The sequence below is a fragment of the Rhagoletis pomonella genome, unplaced genomic scaffold, assembly GCF_013731165.1.
Source record: "Rhagoletis pomonella isolate Grant_MI unplaced genomic scaffold, Rhpom_1.0 Rhpom_scaffold_00001, whole genome shotgun sequence".
Taxonomy (NCBI): domain Eukaryota; kingdom Metazoa; phylum Arthropoda; class Insecta; order Diptera; family Tephritidae; genus Rhagoletis; species Rhagoletis pomonella.
Window position 1 is genome coordinate 14263915 of NW_023458555.1, and position 24404 is coordinate 14288318.

Consider the following 24404-nt stretch of genomic DNA (forward strand, 5'->3'; position numbering starts at 1 on the left):
AATTATCTTATCGCTAACAGCATTACTAGCAACAAAGAAATTTAAAGCGCAGCAAAGCTACTTATTTGCCGAAAGTAGTATTGGCAGAATTATGTGTTAATTGATTGCAAAATGCTACAACACCCCAACTCCGCGCCTGAAATTCTACTAATTATGCTAATAAAATTTATCGAAATGCAGTTTCAGCGGTTACTACTCACACACCTTGAGGCACAATGTCTGCTTGGATTGTACATCATTATAGACGATAATGTTCCCTTTCATACCGAAGCTCTCGCGTACTCCCAGATGGTAGGACAGTGATCGCTGTTGCACCAGTATACTTAAATCAATTATCGCCACATCTGCATTGTAGAATGTTTCTAGCATGTTCGTTTCACCGAAATCGAGTTTGTCGAACTATAAAATGAAAGGTAAAATATGAAAAATTGGCATTCCTTAAATTCTTATAGTTTAATTATCCACCTGCACACGCTGAAAATTAGCACCGACCGATTGTATGGCCTGCTTCATTTCTTCCAAAGCGCACTTGCGATCCTCAAGATATTCGGTAATTTGTGTATCAATTACAACAGCTACATCCATTTTGCTAAATAATTCACTTTTCAATTGGGAATTTGTAATAACTTTATGGTCGCCTACGCAAAAATGTGTGCCTCGCCCTTCTACAACTCCCTTTTGTCTTACCCAGTACTTTTGCTACCTCTTCACCTTGAAGATATGAACAGCAAGCGCACTTCTTTCCGAGCTTTTCGTGGTTGCTGAAACAACTTCGCAGAACACGCCTAGCTAAAAAAAAAAAATGCAGCAACCGCAGTTGAAGTGTAGCAGGTAGCAGCCTCCTACTCTGCCTCCTTTAACAACAATAGTAATGGTGGCACTGCGCCATTGGAATTCGCGTGCTCTTTCAATTGGCGTTAGGGTTATAAATCATTTGCACTCTACTTGTTGTTTTACGCAAGCTTTTGTTACTTTTCTCTACTGTTAAATCGCAAGTAGCCACTTCACTAATATCTGGCTATATATTCCACTTTTTCACAGGCAATCGACAATTGGACAAATTGACGGACACACACAAGAGAAAAAATAACGCTGTTGATCTCAAATTGGGATTTTTCTTGCTTCTAGCACGAATTTAAAATGTCAATTGGTTGTAGAGATTTCGGAAAAATATCGATGCATCGCAAGTATCGCAAATATTTTGTACTCGATGCATAAACAGTCGATAAATCGAGGCATCGATTTTTTTTTTTCAAAACTGACATCTGTAGTACATTGAACCTTCGTTCCAGTTTTTTTAATAGTACAAAAAACAGAAGTGACTTTGACACAAAAATTGAAATGACTTCAAAAAGTTCGGTTAGAAAACTAATTCGCTCAGTTGCAATAATTTATTTCTAACTTGGTACAATTGTGAAAAATCCTATGCAATCGATGTACAATTCGATGCATCGAATCAAAGAAAACATCGATGTATTTTTGCCACTGACATCCCTAATTGGTTGTGTTCAGAGCGCATCCATTTAAGAGTTTATCGATAAATGAAATTAAAACTAAACGATTTGTGGGTAGAAAATAGCATTTTAAAGGCTCAAATTTAACGCAAACTGAAATGTTTAAGATATTGGCGGCCGCTGTTGTGTAGTCGTAAACGGTGCGCGCTTCCATTCCTCAGACCCTCGCTTCACGTCCTGGTCAAAGTAACATCGCAAAAAAAAAGTTAAGAAAACGATTTTTTCTTAACAGCTGCCTTCTCGGCAGGAAATGGCAAATCCCGAGTGTATTTCTGACATGGAAAACAGCTTCTCATAAAAATGCAATCGCCGTTCGGAGGCGGCGTAAAACTGTAGGCCCCTCCCTTTTTTGTGACAACGTCAAGGCGCACGCCACAAATAGGAGGAGAAGTTCGGCCAAATACTAACGTATGTGTAAGCGCCGTTCAATTATTTGTATTATTGTAGAAATTAAGTCGAGCATTGCGTTCCACAACTTTAAAATTCTCGTTAATACAAGTTTAAGTATGGCAGCACAAACGGTTTTAACAGAGTTGCCAAAACCAATATTGTCGTCGGATCCAAATTGACAAGATTATAAAAGTGCAAGATAATTAATTAAAGACGACCAGACTTTTGCAGCATCCAATTAGATAAATTATTGGTAGGGAACGGATTTTATGGGAATTGCCTTTTTTTCTGCTAAAGAGACAGTGTATATTCGATTAAGAATGTTCACGATATAGTTATAGAAAACTTCAAATGCATCTTGTGATTCAATGTTAATACAACTATAGAGATAAACGTCTTGCTGCCTATTTCGCTATTTTATTTAGGTCTTAAAAATCCGTTCCCTGATTATTGACGTTGTAAGTGTACGAACGGAAGGCTGGGAAGGTTAAATTTTAATTTTTACACATTTTTCGATCCAAGTTATAAATCCCAATTTTTATTACACTTTCTGGAAGATTAGAAAGTAATGTATATATGTATAAATCTAAAGAATGATTTCTTTTAACTCCTTTAGTTCAATATGTTTTTTTATTTGTTTCGTTTATATTGCATTTTTACTTCAAAATAACCAGTAGCCAAGGGATCCCAAATATTTCGTACCTCTACCAAGTATTGGTAGCTCTGTTTATGCTTCGAGTGCCACGGTTGCCACTTGTTAAAAATATAACCAACCTGAATAAAAAGAACCACATTTGCTAGCCACTTATCTATTACAAAAAAAAAAATTAACAATTTTGTTGAGTTTGAGGCCGTTTTTTTTTAATGAAGATTTTTTGGAAAAACAACATATTTTTATTTTATTTGAGTTTGAAAAATTCATTTATTCACTTTTGGCATTCAGTATGCAATAACACTTTTTGTAAAGAAAAAATTTGCTAATTTCTTATAAAGAAAAAAACACCAAACCAGAGAAAAAAACTACCAAACAACCAACAGTGGCAACCGTGTCGAGCGCATTCGCGTTCCACTCGTACTCAAAAAACGCCATTCGGAAAAAATGAGCAACGACCAAGTCAGTGTTGCCGTTACGTGGCTAAAGGGAAAATTTGATAAATTTTAAGCGCACATATCCATTGACCCGACATTTAGAAAATTTGGATTTTTTGACCCTTTTTCAAAATTATGTGTGACTTTTGCGTCTTTTCAGATATTTTTAGGAAATGTTAAGAGAATCTTAAGTTCGAAAAATGCATCACTTAAAACTTTTACAGGAAATGCAATTCTTCTCCTTGCAGCAACTAGATTTACGTGTATTTTTGCAACCCTTTTTTGTGCAAAGCTATTTTCTTTTTAAATTCCACATATTAATTCTTTTACTGGTAAAGAAAAGCAAAAATAACATGGATACCTTATTTTTCGTCAATGACCTCTTTTATGAGACTTCCTGAAAATTCTCACCGGCAACACTGGACCAAGTTGAGTGAATTCAATAGGAAAACAGAAACACAGAAGCGGATAGAGAAGCGTCGTAGCACAACCGATGGAAAACGCAGCGGAAACGGCAAATAGTTCGAAGTAGTGAAAAGTAGTGCAGTAGAAAATTTGCAAATTTCATTGAAAGTTAAATTAAAAAGTGTGAAAACGGTTAAAAACTCGAGGAAAAGTGCGATAGTAAATCGAGAAAAGATGCAAAGTATTATCTAATGGCCGAGTTCGTGAAATATTGTGGATTATAAGTGTGTACTGTATGTGAAAGTGAGGAATATCTACTAGTGTTCTACTGTTGTATTAACAAAAAAAAAGGTCAAAAGGAAGCAGTAGCAGCAACATTAAAAACCAAATATAAAACGCTAAAATGGGTTTGAACGGCTGCTGTTCGTGTGTAAAATACTTGATGGTGCTTATAAACATCCTATTTTGGGTATGTACAATGTGGAGGCAATTGTAGGACGAGTGGGTGGTATAAAAATATATATCAATATACATACATACATACATACACATATAAATATGTACATATGAATGTATCCTTATTGGGCGGTGGGTGTTCAGTCGGTTTATGAACATCCTATTAGTTGAATATGTAACGAAATCTCTGGGTGTACTATGTGTCGGATTCGGGTGATGCTCTCTGAAATATTCGTAAATCGCTAAACAGAGATTCATAGCGGAGATAAGTGTGCGGCATAACCTATATAAGGAATATAATTAAAAATATGTATGTATTTTGATACATATGTACATATGTACACAGATGAAATGCATTCAAGAAATCTACTATCGAAGCACAAATCGCTAAAAATCCTATTGTCCTTTTTCGATGATTGTACTAAATTTATGTACATACATACATAAATATACATATGTATGTATGCGCATTAGGGTGACCCAAAAAAAATCGGAATTTGAATGCTCTACCCCCTAGGACTGTTCTATACCGAAAAAAATTATACCCCTGTTTTTTTATTTTGAAATCAAAAAATATGTAGAGGTCGCTCAAAGCGCTCAAAATTGTCCATGCATTTTATATAGGAGAAAAAAACAAGTTTTTGTAGAAATGGTATGGAATTCTTGAAAACCATTAGGGCTGTTCAGGATGTTGTAGAAATGGTATTGAATTTGCAATTGGAATTGCATTTGCAAATTTTTTGTTTGCTGCCATGACAACCGTGTGCATTTTACTGTTGTGCAATGCAATGAATACTCAAATCCAAGAGCATATGCACAAGGTCCTGAACAGCCCTAATATTTTTCGATCGGAAAACTTCGTTCCTCTTCGGATGGGTCCCCTAATGCATTTTTTTTGAGGTTTTTAGGGGTCCTATAAAAACAGTTAATACCTAATAGGAAATGGTTAAATAAACAATTGGGTATTGTTATTGGAAGTCTGCTGAAGAGAAGCGAAGTTTCCCGATCGAAAAATATTGATTTTCAAGAATTCTCCACCATTTCTACGAAAACTTGTTTTTTACCCCATATAAGTAAAATACATAGAAAACTTTGAGCGCTTTGAGCGACCTATTTCAATATAAAAAAAAAGAGGTGTAAGGTTTCCTAGGGTGGGATCCTAGGGGGTGAGAGCATTAAAATTCCGACTTTATTTTCTCACATGTATGTATTTTTGGACCCCCCTAACGTGCATACATATTTATTTACGTGCATATTTACAAGCGCAGCACATACATATTTATGTATGTATGTACATATTAGTATAGTTTCGTTCGCAAATTTGTCGGTTTTTTGGTGGGATTTGTGTGACAGAAGCGATTACTGCCGGAAATAGTTGTCTACTTTTATGTAGGATTATGAATAGCTACCGTCAAATATATATATTATTTGTATGTACATATAAATAACTTGTAATGTATATACATATGTACATAAGTGACACTAAATACTTGCTATATCCAAGTATCTCTTCGCAAGAAATTGTCTAGTAGTTAACAAAATTGGCCTCTCTGGTACCCTGTAAATATGTACATACATATGTATATGTAGTATGTATATACATAATTTTGTATTTATGTACGTTTGTGTATATGTACACATGTAAGTATGTACAGGCACAAATTTATTGCTGGCGCTATATTTTCCCACCTTTCTTTGGTATTTAAACGCCCTAGGCTGGAGTTGACTACAACCTAACGAGTAAGCGATGCAGCCGATGCACGTAACATCAAAACATACATATTTATGTTTGTATGGACATGTTACCTACGCACATGTGTGTATAAACTGACAGCACACAATGCAGTAAGACCGCACAAAGTGTCATTGCTTCCGCTGCATCGTTGCATGGCTATGCGTGTAAATATGTACATCAATACATACATATGCATAAACATAACTTCTTGAATTAATAAAAACATTTATACATATGTAAGGACAGACGTAAATACGTAATACATAGTGCATACCTATGCAACCGCCAAAATAAGGTAAGCGACATTTTTTCAAAATTTTCTTTTTAATACAAAAATACATCTACATAAATGCTCTGAGGAATATTTCTGCATCAAAAAGAAAATTTTGAAAAAAATGTCGCTTACGTTATTTTGGCGGTTAGGGCTCGATATATTAAAATGTACAAACTACAACCGTATGTATGTATGTGAGTATGTACATACATACATACATATGTAGGGTCATAACTTCGTACGCAACGTTGCATGGTTGACTTTTTTTGTTTTTATTAGTAAACCGATGGATACTGGTTTCTTGATAGTAGGTACGTTGAATGGGCGAGTTACATGCTCCCCGCGCTGGAGCCGAAGTTGTCGTTGCCATTGCTGTTGTTGACATATCGGTCGCAACACTGTTGCCAACTTGGTGCTTTTCTATATTCAAAACGCGAAAATTTTTGAGTTTGGTGCTTGGTGCGTTTTTTGGTGCTTTTTTTTTAGTTTGAAGACACCAAATCTGTAAATCTTAAAAAAATCGAAGATAAATTAATAGAAATCGCAAAAATTTTAGCAACTTTACGAAAAGGGAAACAAATCATGGCACAATGACAATCGTAAGCGAGCATATGTTTGCCAACAAATTTTTGATACAAAAATATTTTCCCACTATGCGCTCAAATAAGACACATTCAGATAGGTTCTGCAATTCACTTCCGAGTGAATTTCAATAAAATGCGCTTTGAATTAAAATTGGCCGGGGTTGAAAATCACTCGGAAGTGAATTGAGGACCTACCTGCTAGATTGAAAAGGGTAATCCAATGTCGTTATGTTTCAGGTGTCAAGCAGTCGGAAAGAAATGCTCTTTATATTCCTTCATCTCACGAGACAATAAGAGACTGCAGTGTAGATTTAAACTAACACATACTTCATGAAACTTAATTTTTTGTTTTTGCTTTCGTTTGACAGGAATTGTAGAAAAAATTATGCGAAATGAAGAAAAAAATTCACATACATAACTATAAACAGTCAGGAAAAAATTTATAAATTTTTCTTGAATCTTAAAAAAAAAATAGAAAATAAGAACAATAATGTTATCGTCGCTTGGAGGAAAATATTTGAATTTATAGAAAACAGAAAAAATTCGACCGTCAAGCGAGAAACATTGATTTTTATTAATTTAAATCAGCATTCCTACAAACAAGTTTTTATGCATACAAAGTCCATTAAATACTCCGATACAAATTTGGTGCCTTTTTTCGAGAAAAAACGCGATTTTTCTTAGGTTTTAGTGCATTTTCAAATTCAAAACTTGGCAACACTGGGTCGCAATGAGCGTCTGTCTAGGCTTTGTTTTCTCGTTTTTTTTTTTTAGTATTATGAGAACTACGGTCCTACATTTTTTTTTTATTATTGCAGTTATTGCCTTTATAAAAAATTTCTTATCTTGGGCACAAAAAATCTTTCCATGTACATAAATAAATATGTACCCGTCGTGCAATCTTCCTCAAGTCAAAGAGCTGATTGCTGCCTCTCTCTAGGCTTGTCTGTCAGTCATCATAACCAAACAATCAAATAGTCAAGTCAAGGCAGTGCAGAATACAAGGAAACCGCCATTTAATTGAACTACAAGAATAAATAGAAATGGAAAGTCAAGAGGAAGGAAATAAAAAAGGCTGTAGCGAATAGTGGTGTGTGTGCTAGTTTTGGGCGCCCACTGTCATCTATTGTTGTTGTAAATGCTGTGCTGTTCCGTTCAATGAACGGTGGGTATGTTCAGTACAAGCATTTGGGGTGCGTATGAAAATGCGAATAATTAAATGGAATAATTCTGGATGAGATCAGAAGATGTTTAATTTGCGTAAAATCACTGATAGCAAAGTTTTTCTGAAATTCAATTTAAAATATTAAACGGCAAATCAGAAATCTCTCCGAAAATGCATTGTTTCAACTTGGTAGTTGCTTGCATAACAAATTAGCAACTGAACTGTGATTTCTAATGAACGGCCGATTAAAGCCATTCACAACAAATAAAATTTCAGGAGTCACTACAAGCTCAAAAAGGAAAGGACCATCTTGACCAAGGGTAATCAATAGCGATATAAATGTTACTTGCAATTGGTACAGGAAAGAGGGATTATCCATAAATCCCAGTAAAACTACAATCCTCCTTTTCACCCTAAAAGGCAAGCTATGCTTTCCAGATCTAAATATAAGGGGAAATGCGATTCACTTTAAAGAAGATGTCAAATATCTATGCAAAGAATACTCACTTGGGAGTCACAACTCAGCTCAATTACCAACAAAGCAATGAAGTCCTTGTTAACCACTAAACAACTCCTAAGTAAAACATGGTCCGCTAAGGGCAGGACACTCGCAGAGCTAGGTTAAAGACGTGCGATACCAGCAGGAAATGCGCCAACCAGTAGCTTAGCGTCCTCCCTCTTGAGGGATAGGAGAAACTTCGTCAGCTTTATGTAATACGCTCTCAAAGGCAACTGCCATTTATAAAAATTGGTTAGAATAGGTACTTCTGCGCCCGTTAAGTCAATACATCCAATTGACAAAACGTGCATAAAATATAGGGATTTTAAGGTCAATGGCCACAAATCAGCTGATTACTATTCGGTACCACGAACATGTGGCTAAAATTGGCCCCCGTACAATCCTCCGTACCGTAGCTCCAAAATCGCGGATCTTTACCTGGACAAATTTAGCTATTGACAAATTCAAGTGCTTTGAAGTTAACACCAAAAGTTTCGAAAGAAGTCATTTGAAAATGACACTTTTAGCGTTAGCTGGGATCTGGGCGTGAGGACGGGTAACTCTAATACCAACCAATCAATAAAAGCACAGCGTGTGAGACTAACTATTTAAAAGCAAACAGCCACATCAATAACAATGAGAAGTAGTTTTTAAACAAACAACAAAACCGACTTCAGTGCTTTTAAAAAAAATTCAGGAATATCGTTAATTGCATCATGATCCAATGATCGGATCCAAACCGAATTAAGTAATAATTATAGAAATCGGTTAACGCAGTCCAAAGTTATGCGGTAATATACATAAAAAAAATATTCCGACGAATTGATAACTTCCTCCTTTTTTTGAAGTCGGTCAAATAGACTTCACCTATCTAAACCGAATGGAAATCGGGAAAGGTTGTCCCACTAATAAAGCCTGGGAAACTAGCGAAGCATCAGCTTGCATTCCGTAAAGTGCACAGCACCACCGCAGGCTTAACGTCATAAACACCCAGATAATTCGTGGCCCCAACTGAAACTTCCCTTGTGAGAGAAATGTCCCAGTAGCTTTGGACTTGTCAAAGGCGTTTCATGCCGTCTTTCATTCCACTCAACTAAAAGACACTTTCTCTATCCACCAGGGATTCAAATGGTGGTCAGTGAACTATCTGAATGGTCGGCAGACGTCAGTGATCGTTCGAGAGCAAACCTATGCCGGGTATTGTTTAATTTCTACAATTCGAAGCTTCCTAAGCGCCCAAAGGAAGTTTCCCTAATCTCATACGCTGATGCCTATTCGATATTGGCGGCCAGAAATGGAATTGATGATTTCTGCTCGATAGTCAACGGCTACTCTGCGACGTTTCTCGCTTCTTGATTACACGGTATTCACGTCGATGGCACACCAATTCTGACGGTAAATAACCCGAAAATCTTAGGGGTTATCTTTGATAGCCTGTTGTCTTTCTTCGCTCACACAACCGCAATTGTCAATAAAGTACGGAGCCGCAACAAGGCCAAAAAGGACGTTTTCGGCAACATACAACGCAATTGGCCTGCCGGTTCTGACTTATTCTGTGCCTGTTTGAACGTCAGGGATTAGTTGGGCAGCGACAGGATGTCTCCTGATGTCGCTTTAACATCATCTACATAGTAGCTCTATGAGGTTCAACAACACACATAAGAACCATTGGACCCGGCAATGTAGAGATAGGCTTTAAACGGTCCTCACAGGCAGACTGTTATCACCTACACTAACTCCCACCAGTTGCAGATATTAAATTGCCGAGAGATACATACCCGCGTACTTCTAGCTCAATTAATGTCTGGATACTGTAGTAAGTTAAACTTGACAACGTCATATCAAATTTTTGTCCGTCATGTGAAGGTTCGCCTCACGACAACAACCCCCTCTTCCCAAGCCCACTCAACCCAATCCGACTAACACTCCTTTCCTTTTTGTCTCATCCCGTCGAAACAGCATATTTCCTGCGCTTACCGTTAGTTGAGCTTGTCGACAACGATTGAAGGACTATGCTGTCTAGGCAGAGCTAAGTAAACCACTACAGCAACAACAACCAATAACAATATTAAATTACAAATCGCTGGAGAATAACTTTTACCAATATTTGGTACTATAATAGTAATGGAGTAAATAGTAAAATTTCACCTTAGCAAAACTAAAACAATACCTTATGTTAATACATAGCGCAATGAGCTGATCGATGACAACATCCAATGATGTAGCATTCGAAAAGCGTTGCAATAATGAAGTCATTCAATACCGAGAGGCTCGAAGGTGTTACATATTTGAGCTCTGCTACATATGTTTGGAAATCACTTAGTACGAATTATCGTTGATTTCAGTGTAAAGCAAAAAGTGGGAAAATAAAATTACAAACCAAATGTGGTGACCAATGAACCGGAATCATTCGATTGTAGCGTTTTCTATTAACTTTCCCTCAAGAAGCTGAATAAAACGGCAAGCGAGAAGGAGATGATATTTTGTATGTAGGGAGCGAGCACTCTAATACATATTTATTGCATTTTATGTCGTCTCTGAATGAGAGACATGCGACGTGTGCCACACTATTCTTAAAATTTATTAAATGCGACATATGTAAGTATATGTAATATAGAGCCTCTATAGGCTTCCCCAGAAAACTATAAAATTCCATATTTTGTTTGTTAATTAGTGGTGAATGTGCGTGCATTTTGTCGGCCCGCAAACGCAAATTGTGAAAGAAAATGTCGGTCATTGAAGTCGTATGTGTAACAAAAAAAAAAAAAGTCAACAATCAAAAGCCATTGCCGCTTGCCTATAATTGTTTTCATTTAAACAAAAAAGCGCACGAAAAGCTGAAAAAAATAAAAGATTTGTTAATTTGAATGCATGTGCAATATGTTTTTATATACATATGTATGTTACATACATATGCAATTCGTTTAAATGCTATGTAGTATAAACAAAGACTGCATCTAAACAATCGTCATCATGCGCTTTCTTACTTTAGGGCAGCCATCAATTCCAGCAGCATCATCTCTCAACTGGTCGGTAGATGCATTCAGCTCATACAAATATGTGTGTGCATATGTATGTATGTTTATTACTTGTCTGTATTCGCTTTCGATAGTTCAGTCTGTGCGCTACAAAAAATGTACAAGTTGTTGGGCTTTAGGCATTTTTGTGGGTGTCGTAAGTCGCCAGCGCTGTGGCACACCGCAAGCGATACAAGTGCGTTTTGTCCGAAAAAAAATATTGTACACACCTACACACTTAAAAAAATTAATTGTATTCGTACAGTGACTCAATAATAAATTCAGGTTTGGTATGCACGCACGCCACAAATCGGAGGAGAAGCTCGGCCAAATACTAACATATGTGTGTAAGCGCCAATCTATTATCATTATAATCTCTTCAGTTAGTACCCATCACTAAGTTTTTGTTCTCTATTTTTTATTAATTATTTCCTGTGCTCTTTCCCTGGTCGGGGTTTGCTTCTACGGAGTTGAGGCCTCCTGCTTACCCGTTTTTTTCTTCTGGAAAAGTGATTATTTTATCCCGCGATCATAGATGCGTACCACTGCTAGAATATAGAATAGAATATCGAGCCACTTTATATAGCAAAACATACATTTGTATGTACATTAGGGTGATCGCTTTCCATGTGTAAAAATTTTAATATTGTTCTTCCATCGGTATTGAATAGCTTATTATATTTTAAGTAAGTTGCCAAAATATTTTGGAAAAATATTAAGATTTACGTGAGCTGGACTGATTTAAAAATACCTTCAAAAATTGATTTCTTTGATTCCGCTTATACAATTTTTAAACATTTTATTTATAAAAAAAAACTCGATTTTCGGAGTTATTTTCTGATCGCTACAGCTTACGTAACTCATAACATTTTTCTGAAATATTTTGGCGTAGGTCTTAGAATAGAATACATTTTATAAATCCGGTGGAAAACCTGCAACCATTTTTTTTGTGGCGATGCACCCTAATGTAGGTACATATATACATATGTATTTACATATATAATCCTTAGAAATGTCGTCAGTAGTTATTAACTCAGGACTATTTACATTTGGTAATTGCTGGTTACTTCGCTTGTTGTCCAAATTGTTCACTTGAGGCGCTTCTTTGGTAGTCATTTGTATTTAACTATCGGAAGCCATTTCATATGTGTCAGTAATGAGGACAACTGTTCACCGCCTTTGGTTATAATTGTACCTACATACGAGTATTAATTAAATTTGTATTTTTTTTTTATTTTGTTATTACCCCACCACTTTTTGCCGCTGATCGCACATTATTCTCCCCCTTGGGCGTGCTGCGCCCTATTTGACACATCACACAACACCAGCAACACACAAACACGGGAAACGGTTTTGCAGTGAATGAGTGTGTGCAATCATGTATGCTATACGGAACAGTACATACATATGCCGTACGTACGTATGTATGTATGAATGCATGTCATGCATAGATATGAATTTTCCAATTTTATTTTCTTATTTCATTCGAATTGTCGTGCTTCAAAGGTTCCTCCCACCCCGATCAATCTCAAAGCAAATATTGTCTGTTAAATATATATATTTGTATGTATTGTGTATGTATATATGCATATATTCAAATGCATAAGCGTATAGAAATGTATGTACATACTTATATTTATTAGTCAAGATCTATTTTAAAATATCAATACAATATGCACGCTTTATTATTTTTCTTGTTTGCCGATCTTGCATACACTTGTACATTACGGTGCATCACTCTCCATACAAAAAAAAAAAAATTTAAGAAAATCGGTAATGTTTTCCTATTGGAATTACATATACAATTAATTATATTTTAAAATTTTCGCCAAAATATTTCGAAAAAAATTTTAAGATTTAAGTGGCCTGCCCGATTTGAAAATAATATATTCAAAAACCGAATTATTTTGTTTCCGTGCTATGTCAAAACGCTGCTATAAACGTTTGGGTCGACTTTATTTTGACTATGAATATGTCCAAATATTTGTAAAAACATTTTATTTATAAAAAAAATCAATTTTTAGAGGTCTTTTCAAATCGGTCCAGCTCGCATAAATCCTAATATTTTTTCTGAAATATTTCAGTAGAAGTCTTTAAATATATATGATGAATGTTATGATTTCAGAGAAAAAACCGCGACTTTTTTTTTGGTGAGGCACCCTAATGTATGTACATATTTATTGTTATTATTGCATTAGTTTCGCATTCATATCGCATCATAGTTCAGAAAAATTATCCCGCTGTCTCACTGACGTACAAGCTAATAGTTACTTATGTATGTAGCATATTTGCTCATCTCTTTTTTGTTTTTATGTATGTATATGTAGCTCGATTATGTGTTTCATCATAATCTTTTTTCTGCTAGGTTTTTCACGCAATCACAATTTTGAAAAGCTTCTTCTAAGCATCGATGCCAACTAAAATTAGCCGAAAATTCAAATATAATTTATAAAAAATACCAATGATGACAACAAATGCTAAAAATAAAAGAACATCTGTATTTCGCACACAAGCACTTGAACGAACAGCTGTGGGAAAATTAGAAATCATTAAGTAATCTTGTTTTCAATTTATTTGTTAGTATTTTTATTTTTATTTTTATTTACGGTGGAATTATGTATAACAAAAATCTGTCACTTTATCAGCAACCAGCAAGAACAGTGCGCTGCCCTATTCGTACGATTGAAGCTTTCCTTCTTTTCTGGATTCATTCTCGAGAATCTCGAGGAGATCTCCTACACACCTTGTTTTTTCTCAATTCCAATCTGCGCCCACACTTACGTAAAAAAATACGAATTTTTTGCTACAGAGCACAATGGGTGATTTGACCAATTTTTCTGGCTGAAATTAATCATGCACAAACCAATAGATTATCTAAGAAAATGTGATTTTTTTTATCAATCATATGCTTTCCCACGTTTTTTGCAAGGAAAATCTTAACCCTAACCCAGCCATCAGTCTGAAAGGGTCACTTTTTAATGTGTGGTTTTATTGAAGTTTAATTGCACTTTTCTTCAAAATAATTGCATAAAAGAAGAAAATTCCACTTAGTTATAAAAAGCATTTATACTGTAAAATTATATTAATTTCGATTCAAAACCTGAAAGGTCTGATTATCTAATTTGTCTGCTGAAAAATTAAAAGCAGCAGCCTTTGCAGCAAACAAATTTTGATAGTTACGGTGTTTTGCATTTCGGGTGACGTACAAATACGTATGTACAATTTTTTTTTTAAATATTGTACAAATATTTTTCTAAAATACTGAACCCGGCTAAAATCGCTTAGGCGGCTATAGTTACGGTGACTAGATTTCTGTGGATAAAAATCGGGACATTTCTAAAGCATCGAATCCGAACATACAATATTATTTTTAGAATAAAAGGATAGTATCATTTGATTAAGAAAAAAAACCTAAAAAATAATTATTAAAACCTTAAAAAAATTTGCAATAATAATAGACTGCAATATAGCGCGAGTGCCAGTTTGATAGAATAAAACCAAATATCATAGAAAATAAGGATGCTGGCTATGTTTATGGCTCCCTTATACTCTATGTTCCTCGTGGTAACGAAAGTGGTTTTTGGGCCAGAATACAGGGAGACTCACATAAAATTAATAACTAAAAACTGAAAACCGGGATTTAATCGATACAAATATGAAAAATCGAAACACTTACAAGTCCCGACATTTAAAAAACATTTAGCGGGACAACTTCGCCAAAATCAGTACGAACGGTTTCCGTAGTTATAGTGCCAAATAAGAAAAAGAAGAACATTTTTCATGTAGGCCCGAAATTCCCTAACAAATATATTACGTAAGTATGTATATTTCATTTCATATTGAAAAAAACTGAAGCCAACCATTTGCAAATAATAGATATACGAACTTAATACACCCTGCATCTGAGAAGATTTTTAAGAATAATTATTATAATCGAACCCCAAGGGAATGTGTAGAAAATATTATTTATGTCGTTTAAAAAAAATAAAAAATAAAAATCAAAACATTCATTTGATTCATTTGAATCATTTCATTAGGTACACTGGAGAATAAGAAAAAATTAGATTTAGCCAAAAAAGAAATTCTATTAATTTTGATCTTATTATTTTAAGCTATTAGTACCCGTTACTATTGTTTTACAAGCCATTATTGTTTAATTAAAAAAAAATGCGAAAAATCCCCTCGGAAAATTATTATCCTGTTTTCTCCGCTTGACACCTTTATACATAGCAACAAGGAGTCTTTGCCGGCTGTCAAACGGGAGCCGGTAATTAGGGTGACCGTCCAAAATTACTTAGAAAATTACAGCGTCAAACAAAAAGAAGCAATGCGGTCTAAGGAATACAAGGACACAAACAAATCTTTTATGTACATAAATTTTCTGTCAGCTCTTTTTTCGAATACGAATGATTGATCTGCTGCTGACCCCGATTCGGTATCAACTGAAATACAAACCTGTATGTGTATGTGCACGTACAGTGGCAGGCAAACCAATAAGGACGCGATATTTTAACAAGTTTTGGCTATACAAAGTAGGTTCGAAATTTTTTTATATGGAGAAAAATTAACAACACCGTTATTAAAAAAAAAACAAACATTGCAAAAAGCAGCGTTATGCCCCATCTACTTCAAACTTGGACTTTTATATTCGGAAATTTAAGCGACACAAAACTGCATTTCTATAAGTAATAAGTTTCAAATTTTGACTTAAAAAATAATAAACACTAAATAAATAAAAAAAATAGAGAAACTAGTCCCTATTTGTTTGCCCGCTACCGTACGTATTTATTTCAAACTTCTGATTCTCACCCGATTCCAAAATTCGTATAACAAAACACTTATGTAAGATTGGCGTTGATTAAAGACGTATGTGTAAGCCTGCATACGGAGTACAAACCCAAGCACATGCTTAGGTGAAACAAAAAAAAATATTTCTTTTTCATTACCAAAGCAAATACACAAGTGATAAGAGAAGTACTCAAAATAAATTAAAATTCTGCATTTCTTTGTTGACCAAAATCTCAACTAAGTTTGAGAATTCAGCAAGGCGTGGTGACTTGTAAATCCCTGTTGAGTTTTATGCTAATATTGTTTACTCGCTAATTAACTAAATAAATACACACACTTGCACGTACCATATGTGTGTATGTATGTACATTAGCGTTGTCCAAAAATGCATATAAAAAAAGAAATTCGAAAAACGGAAAAATATACTCCTATTTTTTAATTTTGAAATAAAAAAATATTTAGAGGTAGCTCAAAGTGCTTAAAGTTGTCCAAGTATTTTATATGGGGGAAAAACAACTTTTCGTAGAAATGGTATAAAATTCTTGAACATCAATATTTTTCGATTGGGGACTCTGTTTCTCTTCAGGAGATTCCCGATAATAATACCCAATTATTTATTTAACCATTTTTTCAGTAGTAACTATATTTTAAAAGTCCGCCAAAGCCCCCGGAAAATGCAAGATAATGCAATGGGGGAAAAAAATATTAGAAATCAAAAATGGTTAAATAAACAATTGGAAATTCTTATTGAAAGTCTTCTGAAGAGAGCTTTCCGATCGAAAAAAATATTGATTTTCAGGAATTCCTACTATTTCTACGAAGAGTTGCTTTTTTCCCATAAAATACATGGAAAACTTTGAGCGCTTTGAGCGACCTCAAAATATTTTTTGATTTCAAAATAAAAAAATAGAGGTGTATTTTTATTTTTGATATAGAACAATTCTAGGGGGTGAGAGCATTAAAATTCTGACTTTACTAATTTTTGGACCACCTTAATGTACATACATATGGTAACATGTCCTTTCAAGAGCCATCCTTCCTCACTTACAGACATGTATAATAATTTATTTACTAACTTATTTTTGCTTTTACCTTGTATACATATATACATACATACATATATATATATATGTACATGCATATGTGTGTATTCATGTGCTTTTATATACATACATACATATGTAGGTATACTTTTTGCAATCCCCTAAGAGCCATTAACAATTTTAAACGTAACTAGGTCATTGTGGCCAAAAGGGCTTTGTACGCTCTCACTTGCACTCTCGCAGGAAGTGTCTTTACTCTCCCCAACATGCTCATATTTACCGCCCAGCAATATTTCTCTATACCTATTATTTATGATATGCTCTCATCCTCGTACTATGCAGCGAAACAAAAAGAACTGGGAAAATTGTAAGGATAGTAAAAACTGGTGGGCGTTTTGACCCCTCACAGCTCTTCTTGAATACACACATACATACATATGCATGTGCATGTGTACACTCATAAATGGCAAGTTGCCACCAACCTACGAATAGCCAGACAATTTGGCGCAATGACACTTGTTTATAGCCGACATCAGCAGCTCTGCTACTCCTTTCTTCATTTTACATATGCCTTACTCAGCCGTATGCTGCTGTTCTACTTCTTAATATACCAATTTTCTACAATACTTTGTATAAGAATATGTTTGTATATATGTATGCAAGAAAGTTTCACACAGAAGCACGAATACTAAGTAGATATTGCACCCATATGTACGTACACACATACATCCAAGGGTGGGCCTGCAGAATTCTATATGTATATTGCTGTAAATGGTTAGGTTAGGTTGAATCGTCTTATCTTATGGTCCCAGCGTCCATGAACCTTAGTCTGCTTATTTCCAGTGCGGACATTTGCAAAGACGGTGCGTTACGGATTCGGGTTCCCCTCGTCGTTGAACGGCACCCCAGACCGCAGGCCTCTGGTAAGCATAAGTAGCTCTCTCTTTTTACACCCCATTTCGGCCACATGAGCTTTGCTCTGTTGCAGGTTTCCAGCTGAACCGTTTTTCGTTTCAGAACAGAAGGGCACTTGTATGTATATAGAGCTTGCGGGTACTGCGAAAATGGAAGGTAAGTGCCCTTCCTTGCAAGCTCATTCTCCATCTCATTGTCTGGTATAATTCTGTGTCTCGATACCCATAACAGATGAAGAATGAACTGCTCTGCCATCACTGCCATCAATACAGTTTCCGAGTTTCATGTGGCAGAATATAGAATTTTTAAAGCCACTTGGCTGTCTTCTCTCCAGTATGACCGCAAAGTCGGCTTGAAAGACACAACAGTGGTCCCGTAAGCGGAAAAACTTTTGTACTTCTAGTTGTTTCGAGTACACTCGCTTTCCGCCATTGTTATCAATTTTGGATGCGTCAGTGTAGAACTAAATAGAATTCGTCGGAGTAACTCACTATAGAAAGTTAAGCTAAGTAGTAAATAGTGGTTGTCTTCATTTCAGATCGTAGTGGTGACCCATTTAGATCCGCAGGTCCCGTTGTGATACCGTTTAGGCTCGATGTCAATGACGCCCTAGAAATAGCAGCGTTAAAGATCTCAGATTTGGACAAAGTGTTTATGAAGCCGAACAGTGGTAGGGAGAGTGTTCGAAGCTTATGATTTTCTTTTCGCCTCGGCAGCTTCGGTAGAAGTTGTTTGTGAAAAGACCAATTCTTCCTGCATGCATTCCGATTAGGCAGTGACCATTGATGATTCCAGCAACCATTCTGAGTTGAGCGCTCTAGAAATACTCTCTGCTGGCCAGTACGACAAAGAAAATTTTGAGCTACAGTTTGCTGGCATAGGGTCTTGGGTCTATACCGAACGAAAATGCCTTAGTATTTCAAGCCGAAGTATTTGCATTCTTCAAGGTCATGGTCAGTGATAGGAGTTGACGTTTCTACAGTGACAGCCAAGCTACACTCACTCACGCATTGGCCAGCTCTCTAACTTTTTTCGAACAAATTCGGCAATGCAACCCAACTAAGTAATGTTGGAAAACATAGCGAACTTATTTTACTTTGGGTGCCATTGGCTATTGATGGACTGAGGAGACACCGAAAGAGGTCTTTGAGGACGGCTTAAAAAAAGTAGTTTATAGCTTGGATTAATGTATTCGGTTAGATGGAGATTATGTTGTAAAATTCTATTGTAATATTGACGAAAATTAACAAAATAATACAAATTATAGCTAAATTTCCAGAATTTTTGCAAACATTATTTGTGGTTGTCAGTACTCTACCGCACAAGTGCCGGAAAATTCGCATCTTACAAAAATTTCGAGTGCCGAAAATGAGATTTGCCCACCGGAAGCACCTGACATCAAGCCGTATCCATTTATACCCAAATATCGATATTTAGATATGAAAGGTCGAGCTAATTAGGAATGAAAAAGAGAACCGTGTTGAAATAAGACAGCTTTTACTCTCTCCTGCAAAGTTTGGCAACCTCGCTTATGAGGTTTTTCATTATCTTAATATGCGACTTTGTACTTTAAACGACGATATGTGCCTCTCGATATTAATATGGTTATTGCTATCGATATGGTTTTAGTGATCGGTATCGATGTTTTTATTCTTATCGATATTGTTATGATTATCGATAAGGTTATAGATGTCGATACGGTAAAAAACTTTTTCATCGACATCATTGATAACATTATTGATATTGGTATTGTTATCGTTATTGAAATGGATATCGTTATGCTTATTGTTATCGATATGCTTATTTTTATTGCCATCGTTTATGGTATCATTACCAATAACATTATACAATATATAGTCAATTAGTACAATTCTGTATTAAGCTTAAAGCGCGTAAAATAACCGACCACCCTAACATCTCTGTCACGGCCCATCCGCAACACTACTACTAGTGAGCATTGCAATCGCACATTTACTTTTATCGCATAAAATATACTGTTTATGCCGCTCACCGCTAGCCGCGCATTGCCGCCTCGACACGTCTCGTGCTCCATAAAAACATCAAAAGTCGATTTGTGGTTATTTTTGCTAGGCCATGCGCCTGAAAGTATGTCACATGGTTTTATTCGCATACGAGCATACGTACATATGAAATTGTCATTGTGTGTTTCTATTTGTTTTTGTTTTCGCTGTGGTGTTAATTTTTTTTGTTTTTTTGCTTTTGTTTGCAAACTTCCAATCTGATTTTGGTGTGCCACTTAAAAATTTTTACTACCAAGATGTGCAAAACAATACCATTTGCGTATACAAAGGCACCATTTAAATCGATTTGGCTTTCATTGAGTTTAAAGAATACCAAAGCAAGGATGTAAAATTCAATATCGAATATAAAGTTTTGTTTTCAAAAGGAAAAGTTAATGAAATAATGGCTTGCAAAAATCTGGTATTTATATCGTTTGCATTAATTGGGGCGATTTGTTTTGGGAGCTCAAGTGTTAAGCAGGGATCACACGATTTGCACGTTTGTACAGATTTGTACATTTTGGCAGTCACAGAGTGTGGTTGTCTATAAAAAATTGAGTTCAGCTCAATAACCACTTTCCAAACAACGCCACTCTGTAACTGTGAAAATGTACAAAATTTCTCATTCGCATCCTTAAAAAATGCACAATTTTTTAATACAGTTTCCAAAGATTTGGTCTCATTGAAAAACCTCTGTCGGAAAGCCTTCATTTAAAAACGCTCCACATTTCGCCGACTGGGTATCAATACATACATATATGAATGTACAGTGAAACCTCTCCTAACGGACACCTCTATTAGACGGACATCTCCCTTGGGCGCACATTTTTTCTTATACCAAATTTTAAGTATAAATTTCGGATCAAATTACTCTCTCTTAAGCGGACACTCTCTTGACCGGACGCGGACAGTTATTTTGCATAAAATTGACACAAAAACCTCTATCGAGCGGCCGCGAAACTCTTATCAACGGACATTAAGATTTTTTTTCATAACAAATCAAACAAAAACCTCCGTTGAGCGGACGCGAACTCCTCATAGGCGGACTACTAAATGGAAAAGGGGGACTTCCCGCACAAAATGTGATTTTTATGCACACATTTAGTTTGGTTTGCGCAGTGGTTTAAGTTCGTTATTTGAATTATCAGAAACCCTTGGAGAATTCAATTCCAATTCTGATGAATTTATAACAATAGATAATAATAAATACATGGACCGAAAATTTAGATTTCTGGTTGGATTTTGTCACTGATAAAAACATGAAAACTATTGATGAAAAAGGTACTGACACTGAAAAAAATTTAAAATAAAACTTAAGTCAATCGACAATTTCCCAGTTTTTTATGTAATGAATCTATGGTTTTATGTAATTTATGGACTGAAATGTTATATTTATTTTTATTTTGTTATTACTTAATATGTACTTACGCACATAAATGAAATATGCACTTTTGAAAAAATACATGCACATTTTTGTTTGAACGATGTAATATCAATATCTTTTATTAAAATAAGAAATAGTGACTATTCAATTAATTAAAACATTAAAAAGTTCTAAAATAAGCTTCCTCCCATTGAGCGGACACCTCTCTTGGGCGGACAAAAAATGACTGACGGTGAGTGTCCGCCCAAAGGAGGTTTCACTGTACTTACTTACGTATACATAGCAAGGTAATCAAATAAGCAATTATACGGAGCTTAATATTTTTATATTTAATTTACGAGCTTATCTCCCGCCTATATTTTGCCTAAGTATTGCGTAAATGGTACATAAAAAAATTCAATCACGCTTCATTTGATAAAATTTATGAAGCATACAATGAATGTAAATTAGGAACATAGGAATTTCGTTGTATGCAGAAAATATAATATGTTAAAATTCTTACTCTAATAGCTTCTAAACTACACGGAGAAAATACGATGGATGTGATATCGATAAAAATTGGCAATACTGCTTTAACCATTATAACACAAGCCTGCGGGGTTTTTGAAACAAATATCGGAACGTTTATCCAAAGCATTTTGATGTCCTAAAAGTGCAACAATTCCTGTACTGTACTGGGGGCGAGAGCCAAATGGTCATACTAAATGGCTAAAATCAGCTATTTTTATACTTTTAGATCGAAATATCTCAACACACTGACGTGATGGAGCAATTTCGAAAACGGATTGGTTTTTAGGCTACCAAAATGCTTCGGATACAATTGGTTCGATCTTTGTTAAAAAAAAACATGTGTATTTATTTTCGCAGCCCGCTGTTATTAATCGATGAGAAGCAATTATGAATATCACATCCATAGATCGATTGAAAAAGTTTAGAGGTAGCTCAAAGCCAGTAAAATTTTAAAAGAGTATGACTTTTTACATACTGTGATGAAGCAATTTTTTTTTCAAAATTTACTATTAAATTTTTTGATATTTTCACTCGTTCTTTGCCAAATTTTGGCCAACTAAACTTCGATGTAAAGATTGATTAAGTCACAATTTCAAAATCAACCCGAATCCGTATACATATACATACATATATCATATAGAAAGAGTTCTAACATGAAAGCGCCTCCAAAAAAGTCTTCTACCCACTTAAAGGCGACATAAAACTGTACTCGTAGAAAAAGCTTCCATTTGGGTGACAACAACCAGACGTATATACATATACCACAAGTTCAGGGATTATCAATATGTTTGACCGTTAAATTTCAAATTATTTTTCTTGTGTTTACTTAAAATTTCATGATGAATATATACGCAAGAAAGCGCAATCGATTCATCCAATTGTTTATTATAATTCAGCTATACAATATACGAGCAATTACTTACATATATACTTGTACATATACATACACACGTATGCAAAAAAAAAACATTCGTACATAAATACATACATATGTATGTACGAGCTTTTCAATAAGATATTGCGGTATACAATAGAAATAATTGTATTATGTAATTAGTAAGATATTTATTTAAAGAATTTAAGATACATACTTACATATATATACAAGTAAATAACCATACATGAGTATACGATAATACAAAAACAGAGGAGTTAGAACGAAGAAAATGATTTTCTTTCGAAGTGGAACCTGAGCATTAGCGTGGGCCGAAAATCCGTTTTTTTTTAGAATTTTGACTGGTAATAGCAAAAATATGCCCTAAAAAATATTCTATGAAAAAGATGAAAATTTTTGGTGAATATCTTAGGCTCAGAATTTTTTTTTTAGCACTTCAACTTTGATGGACTTGGGCGAGTCTAAGATATTGACCAAAACATGTCATCTTTCACAGAGATGAACCATAATTTTCCTATTACCAGTCAAAATTCCAAAAAAGCGGATTTTCGGCCCACGCTACTGAAGTATGTACCTACATTTGTAAACAAATAGTTTTATTAGCTGAGAAAAAATTCTGGTAAGCACCACGATTGGTTTCTGTGGCCAACGGGTGAACTCTTGACAAAAGCAGCTCATCTAACTTATCGAACAGATGTTTCAAAATTAGTAATTTAGTACTCGATCGAATCTCAGCTTCAGCTAAAAAAATTTGACGCTTGCCATAAACAATCTCTTAGTCAAATTTCAAAAGATGATTGCCGCAATTTGGGCCCTGTGGCGCGAGAGCAGTCGGATACAAAAAAAAAACATTTTTTTTAATTATATGTAAATTGAATTCGATTTACTCAAGTGGGGATTACTGTACGTATGCTGCTTCTATAAATAATTTAAAGCTCACTTCCCGTTCCAACTCAGTCGACTGTACTTCGCCTAACAACATCTCTACGTCTCAATATATTAGAAAATACAAAAATAAACATTTATACATACATCTACCAAATACTCGTATCTTGTTATTTTTTCCATTCACACTCACTTAAATTCCCATTTATCTTTGTTTTGCTTGAAAAATTGTTTGCAATTATTTTCTACATAGCACAACAAACGTTGCTTTAATTACTACGTGTAAGTACATATTCGACTCTTGTTTATTTGTTTTGCAGATTATTGGCCTAATCATTGTGGTAGCCTCGGTATGGATGCTCACCGATCCCACATTCGTGCTGTCTATGACCCAATCCTATAATCACTACTACATAGCGCTCTATGTCTTCCTTGGCATTGGTGTGCTCATCACGCTAGGCGCTTTCTTTGGCTGTTGTGGCGTTGTGAAAGAATCACAATGTCTCCTCGTATCGGTGAGTACCTACATATATACATACATACATACATGTCACTCAAATACGCTATTTGAAAACATAACTTAATTAAATATGTCATGCGACAACCTCCAAAATTTGTGGCTGTGAATTTCGATTAGCGTACATGAAAAGCGACTGAACTGGACGCTTAACGCCTACGCTTCGCACAACAGCATTATCCAGCCGGTGAGTGGCGCACGCATTTAGCCACCCACTGCGTAGTGCAGCGCACAACAGCGCTCATGCTGCTAGTAAATATGTAGTCGTCGGCGCACAGTGCCGCGACTCCATACAAATGATGGACAAAAATAGAAGGA

General features: G+C 35.3%; 2 protein-coding genes across 5 annotated transcripts in view; one reads left to right on the top strand and one right to left on the bottom strand.

The window, feature by feature from the left end:
* Positions 1-47: 47 nt before the first annotated feature.
* LOC118750713 (mitogen-activated protein kinase kinase kinase 5) lies at positions 48-1145 on the bottom strand. 3 transcript variants are annotated; one of them, XM_036485451.1, is made up of 3 exons: positions 643-1145; positions 466-589; positions 48-399 (listed from the first exon to the last, which is right to left on the bottom strand). In XM_036485451.1, exons 2-3 carry the CDS (start codon positions 583-585, stop codon positions 193-195), a joined length of 327 nt encoding a protein of 108 aa, XP_036341344.1. In that variant the 5' UTR covers positions 586-589; positions 643-1145; the 3' UTR covers positions 48-192. The 3 variants fall into 3 exon arrangements, with proteins under 3 accessions (XP_036341344.1, XP_036341353.1, XP_036341340.1); XM_036485460.1 differs by having other exon boundaries at positions 50-399; positions 688-1145; XM_036485447.1 differs by having other exon boundaries at positions 51-399; positions 466-1145.
* Positions 1146-3464: 2319 nt separating this feature from the next.
* LOC118739581 (CD81 protein) overlaps positions 3465-24404 on the top strand; it is a 29283-nt gene continuing 8343 nt past the window's right edge. Inside the window, exons 1-2 of one of the 2 annotated variants that reach the window (XM_036470993.1) lie at positions 3465-3867; positions 23890-24084. In XM_036470993.1, the coding sequence (XP_036326886.1) occupies positions 3802-3867; positions 23890-24084 (261 nt within the window). In that variant the 5' untranslated portion in view covers positions 3465-3801. Of the gene's footprint in view, positions 3868-10652; positions 10710-23889; positions 24085-24404 lie in introns of those variants that run through there. The other variant, XM_036471002.1, reaches the window with a different exon arrangement.

What these genes read in the sequence shown, in the direction of transcription:
- LOC118750713 (XM_036485451.1), bottom strand. Translation starts at nt 585, where the DNA reads ATGGATGTAGCTGTTGTAATTGATACACAAATTACCGAATATCTTGAG. An exon ending in CTAATTTTCAGCGTGTGCAG is followed by an intron (nt 400 to 465) that starts GTGGATAATTAA and finishes TTCATTTTATAG; the next exon opens with TTCGACAAACTCGATTTCGG.